The sequence below is a fragment of the Acyrthosiphon pisum genome, chromosome A1, assembly GCF_005508785.2.
Source record: "Acyrthosiphon pisum isolate AL4f chromosome A1, pea_aphid_22Mar2018_4r6ur, whole genome shotgun sequence".
Taxonomy (NCBI): domain Eukaryota; kingdom Metazoa; phylum Arthropoda; class Insecta; order Hemiptera; family Aphididae; genus Acyrthosiphon; species Acyrthosiphon pisum.
Genome location: NC_042494.1, coordinates 59578226 through 59584744, shown reverse-complemented (window position 1 = coordinate 59584744; position 6519 = coordinate 59578226). Strand labels below are relative to the sequence as shown.

The window sequence follows — 6519 nt, the reverse complement described above, 5'->3', positions numbered from 1 at the left end:
TGTACGCGGGTATTAGCTTATATACTATTCCAGGAGTATATATAACGTTATTGTTTAATTTCAAAAAACTGTCACGGTCACCAATACAATCTGTACCAATGTATTGTAATAAATTAATCTATAGGTATTTGAAAAAATTTTAATTATATTTAAATACCGACATTTAAAAAAAAAGTTCTCCTATTCTCCTATTTACCATCTACTCTTATATTTATGGTCAATGTGTATCCATTAGACGAGAGGATGGATAATTTCTGATCAAATAATGCTGTATTATTTATTATTTCCAATACTTTTATTAATTATTATTTAATTAATTTTTCTTTGTATCAAACAAAATGGTGTGGTCATTATATTATAATATGTATTAGCTAGTCACTTTCTCCGTGAATTAACATTTTATTAGTACTATTGTAAAATATTTTGAAATAAACTTTGAATATACTTTAAGGATTCCTTTATTTAATAATATTTACTATAATATTTAAGACAATTTATTATAAGTATGCTGTATGAGTTTGAAAATTATTATGTATGTTTTAAATTTAGAATAGATTCCCAATTTGTTTCCTACCTACTGACTGTTACAAACGCGCTAGCTGACAAAGCCGGCCGTCTATTGTCTCTTGACTCCGGTACCATACTGCCTTTTCTTAAAATAGTTTTCATGTGGAATTATATTATAAAGGCACAATCAATTGTTTAAAAATAGGTTTAATAATTTGGTTTAAAATATTAGGTACCTATAACCTATCATTAGCTATACGAATTACGATTCTTCAGTTGACGGTCGACCATCGTGTAGTGTTATACTTACAGTTGAGTGAGACAAAACAGTTTTACGTACCTTTTATTATATTTTTTGTAATATTTAAAATATATTTTTAATTTGCTTATTACAATACATAATCATGGTTGGGAGAAAACCTTTAGTGGATCCACTAAGGATTATAAACGCAGTACTCTACTATAAAAATGCAGTAATTGAAGAAAACAATGGTGTAAAAAGTAAGTATCTACATTTTTATTTAAAATTGTAATAATATAAACACATTTTGTAGATTATAAGTATATTAGTGTCTTTAATTCTATGATGAAAAAAATCTCTGTAAAAAACTAATTTTTGAATGAGAGATTTTCAATGGTAGGAATTGGTCAATGGTCTACAGTACTACCTACCTAGTTTAATGAAAAGTAAGTAGTTAGGTAAATCTCTGAACAGTAGGTACCTACCTAATTAAGGTTAATTTCAGTCTTTGTTTCATGTGATATAATATATCTAGTGATATAGGTATTATGTATATGTATATGTTTATACATTTTTTTTATAAATACAAATAAAAACAAAACCAATTTAATCAAAGTATTTATTTAATATTTCTCAAGCTAATTCATGAATTTTAATTTAATTATAATCTTATTATTTTAGAAATTGTTGTAGCATCAAACACTGTATGGTCAGATATCAGTAATCGATTAGGTGGTTCTATGAGCAAAAGTGCTCTTTATATATTTGTTCAACAAGGACGCCATGGTATACATGAAAAGCTTGAAATTGGTATAGTAAACAAGAGACTTGACTCTGAAAATAACGTTCAAAGTGTTGAGCCAATCGTTGAATTTGGTAATATTATAAAATAACAATTAAATATTTTCAAAAATAAAATACAATTTAAATAACAATGTGTCTTAAATCTCTTAATATAGAATATTTATGATTTTTTATTTATTTAGTAAATTACATACCTACTGGTTAATAATATTTTTATGAAATATAGGTATTTATAATTTAATATTTATAGATGAATCTAGTGATAGCAGTGGTGACAATGTTGAAAACTTACCATCTAAACATTTTACCATTACGTTGTCTATTGATGAATGGAAGCAAATAGAACCTAATGAAGTTCTATACAAAAATAAAAATAGTTTTCGTTCTTATTTGGCACTACCGAAAGGAGCATGGACAAATATTTTAGCTGAACATACATGGATGCATACAAATTTACCTTGCTGTATTGCTTTTAGAAGAGCTAAAGTTACAGATGAAGGAAACCGTTTTATTGTAGTAGATGGAAGATGTTCAATATGCTATTCTTATTTTAAGGGAGTTATATTTGAAAGACCATCAGAAAATTCTAGGTGTGTATTTTAATGAATTAATTAAAGACTAATAAATCTATAGTTATAATATAAATTTAAAAACAATTATAAAACTTGAAATATTATTGATACAATGATACCTATATAATATATAATAGTATAATATAGATATATAATTTAATTATTTAGGTATCTTGTGATTTTTATTTTTAATTTATTTTTGGATAAATCCTTAAAAGTTTAATTCATAACAATGGAAATACAACAAAATAATGATAACAGCAATTAACTGTAATTTAATTTGTTATAAAAGAGTTCTTATGAGATGCACATACACTGGACAGTTTGATGATCCACATAATATAATTAAAAAACGACGATTAACTGGAAAAGCTAAAATCAATGTGGTGTCGGCTATTGTAAATTGTGGAAAATCTAGTGAAACATATAGAGAATTTGAAGCAGTACGGCTCATGAAATCAGGTACCTACCTTAGTATTATTTATTAGGTATCTAATAAAATAATTTTAATTTAATAGAAAGGTAACTTATTTTCTTTTTTAATTTTTCACTAATTATGATTCCCTAAATAGTTTGAAAAATTGAATAAGTACAACTTTAGTTCTGTGGTATCACCCGTACAAGCGTACAATATACGACAGTAATGATAAATATTAGATACAAAATGTAGGCACTTATCAATTCATAAATTGTCTTTGAGTTGTCTGCTACAATAACATATAATACTTTTAAAAAATAATATTTTTAGTTCACGGAAAAAAACAAAGTAGGACTTACCTAGATACATGATTTTTATAAAAATAACTTCATGAATTATTAAAAAATTATTTATTATAGTTGATTTAATATTGTTTAATAATTTTAATATGAATAGTTTAACAACTAATTGATAATATTTTCATAATATTATAATTGTAGTTATCTATTTAGTCAATAAATTTATTTATTTTTTAATTATACAATTGATTATTCTTACTTTTTATCCTCACATCGAAAAATAAATAAATATATAAAAGCAATAATGACATAGTTTTTCACTGCACTATTTTATATTAACTAAATGTGAAATTAGAATTATGTTAATACAATAGATCATTAGTATCAATAAAATATGACTTAAATAGAAATAAAATATTTGTATGACTCATTAAAAGTTACTAATTTATAAAATAAATATCCTTATACCACTGAGTATATTATGTTTAAATCTGAATTTTTAGGTGACTCTGAACCAGCAATTATTCCATCTGGTGGAGCTTTAAGAACTTTAAAATGGAGACATAATTCAGAGAAACTCAGAAATAAAGACACAATAACAGCTTTGGCTTTAATGAAAGAAGAAGAAGAATACAAGAATGTCTTACAAGATATGGGTTGTTTTCCTTTTTTTCTCCATTATCAAAGTAGTGAACAAATTCATGTGTACCGGGATTACTGTCGAAATTGTCCTCGACCAAAAATTATAATCGATGCGACTGGATCTGTTATTAGTAATTTCAAAAAATGTGGTATGGAAAAAACAAAATCTTTGTTTTTATATGAAATATTAGTATATGATGCTACTAAAAAACATAGCTTTACAGTGAGTAATATGATTAGTGAACGTCATACAAATATTGCTATATTTAATTGGTTTGCAAGATGGCTTAGTTGTAATGTTCCGCCTCCAAAAGAAACGGTGTGCGATCAGTCATTAGCCCTCATATCTGCCATAGTACAATGCTTTACGCAATATTCATCTCTTCAAGAGTATCTTAATGTTTGTGCTGATTTGACATTAAATCAGTTAGATTCAGATTCTCATTGGCTGCCCCGGTGCTTCGTTAGAACGGATGTTGCTCATTTTATAAAAATGATAACCAGATGGCCACCTCTAAAAACAACGTCCAGACGAGTCAAAGAAATAATTCTTAGATTATTTGGGATATTAGTAAAAAGTCAATCCATTGAAGATATTTATTCTTTAGTTTTATCAATGTTTGTAGTACTAAATAGTGAAACAGATGGGAATGATGTTGAGCTGGGCCATGAAACAGCTTGTGAGCGCCATAAAAAAAGGCTGATAGAAGCTACATCATCAGGATTCATCAATTTTGAAGAAGAGTTTAATGAAATTATGCTTATAGTTGATAATGAAAATGAAGCAAGAATTTTATTGGAGGAAGAATATGAACGACAATATGAAGGTCTTGATAATTTAAACAATCCTTTTAAATCCTGGGCAGAAGAAATTTTAAAAAGAAGTGAATTATTGTTAAGAGAAGGGTCAGGAATTAATGCGATGTACATGCCAACTTTGATTCCACACATAATTAAATGTTTAAAACTTCTCCCTTTATGGTCTGGGTTAATGGTACCTATTTTTGGATTTGGAGATGAAACTACAAGTTCTGCAGCTGTAGAATCCAGCTTCAAAAAACTTAAAACATTAACATTTAAAGATATTTCGCTTCCTACAAATATTGAGACGTTTTTAGAAAGACACATCATTTCACTGCGTGGTACATCTCTTTTACGGTCTTCAAATCAAAATGTACTATTGGACAGCCTTCAATTACATGTTAATAATAACAGTAATCAAACGGAAAATGAAGTCCAAAACTCAGATATTATCAATGATCAAAGTGAAAGAGAAGACTTAGTACCACAAATAGATAATGTTAGTAGTATTCAAACTGACAATTTAAATGAAGAAGACACAGCAGTAGAAAGTTGGAAGCGTAAATCTAAAAAACAAAGGACTACAAAATCATACCTTGTTCCTAATCCTCATTTAAGACATTTGGACATAAGTAACTCAAAAAATATAACATCATTGCCATTATTAAAAAATGGATCACGAGCAGAGGAACTAAAAAGTTGTGTTGTTCAAAACATTGGGAAAGTAATTATGAGCAACACTTGTGCGTTTGATACGGTTTCCTCCATTATTATGGTTGCTTATTGTGATAGTATTAAATACAGTCAAGAATTGAACAATTTTTTGGAAAATAATAAATATTTTTCATTTATATCAAAAATTGTAAGACAAGGTATTACATCATCAACTTATTCAGATAGAGCTAATATAATGGTATTTATATTGAAATACATACTTTAACATTTTATTTTATTGTTTAAATTTATGTATCTATCTATGTAATCATCTATTTCTATATCTCATTTTTATGTTGTTATGTAACTAACATGAATATTATTGAAATATTCACTGTAATAAAAAAGTGGATTACATAATAGATTTCATAATTTTGTATGCAATTTCTATTGTATATTTGTATAGTTTATAATGTTTGTATATTGATTTCAGATAAGTGAACTTGAACCACATATGGAATTTTTAGAATATGAGACTATTTTAGCAGTTTGTGATACCACAATAGGACATATAATTAAACAATTATTTAATGATCTTCCATCAGCTTTAGACATAATAAAGTGTACAAATCTAATATGTAAAAAAACAACATTAACCCCTATAGCTGTACCTTATATAATTATTCAAATTAAAAATGGGGACTTAAGTTACCTACAACAGGATATAGATAGTAGGATGAGAACTAATACTTCAATATGTGGTCATACTGAAAAAAACAGTACACCGTGCACTGGTAACAAAACAGTGACAACTACAATACAAATGCATGTATTTATTGAGCTCCTCAACTGGATAGGTATTAACTTTGTATTTATCTTATAGCTTGAAATATGGTTTTTATCCTGATCATTTATTTATATTAGTAAAATCTATTTTATTTCAGAGGAGGATGAAATAAATAGCAGCCAGCATAGCACTGAAGCAGCATCTCATCCTAAAATAAAGTTATCAAATATCCCACCTGTACTTATCATAAATGAAAAAGCATTTGAACTGAGAGGTGTATTTTGCTATCAACAAGGATTAAGTAGGTTAAGAAACTCTGTAGGACATTATTATGCTTATGGAAAACGAGGACCAAACAACTGGGAGCTATTTGATGACACAAGGAAAAAAACAAAAGCTGTAAAAAATTCAACTGTTACCCCATGTGAATATTTAGTGTATTCAATTTGAAATATTATATTTTATATATTTTTTTTTTTACCATGATACAAATTAATTTTATAGTGTTCAAATTACTGAACATAAAAATATCTTATACAAAAATAAGTCAACTTGTTATATTATGTAAGTTAATTTTATATTGCTTCCACAAAGTAGTAATAGCAATAATTATTATTCAAACATATTATAGTATTATAGGTACCAGTAAAGTTAATGGTGTACAATTAATATAATATCAATATCATAAAGGAATAGTAATTTAACATTTAAGATCCATAGTAATTTAATGTAATCATTTGAAAAACATCTTCAACAATATAACTACTGTGAAGAAACTATCTCCAGTTAATAAT

The 6519-nt window shown here is 26.6% G+C and overlaps 1 protein-coding gene across 1 annotated transcript; it reads left to right on the top strand.

Moving 5' to 3' along the window:
- Positions 1–5351: 5351 nt before the first annotated feature.
- On the top strand, positions 5352–6206 carry LOC115033616. The gene is made up of 2 exons (XM_029486459.1): positions 5352–5795; positions 5883–6206. The coding sequence occupies exons 1-2, from the start codon at positions 5453–5455 to the stop codon at positions 6173–6175; spliced, it is 636 nt and encodes a 211-aa protein (XP_029342319.1). The 5' UTR covers positions 5352–5452; the 3' UTR covers positions 6176–6206.
- Positions 6207–6519: the final 313 nt, after the last annotated feature.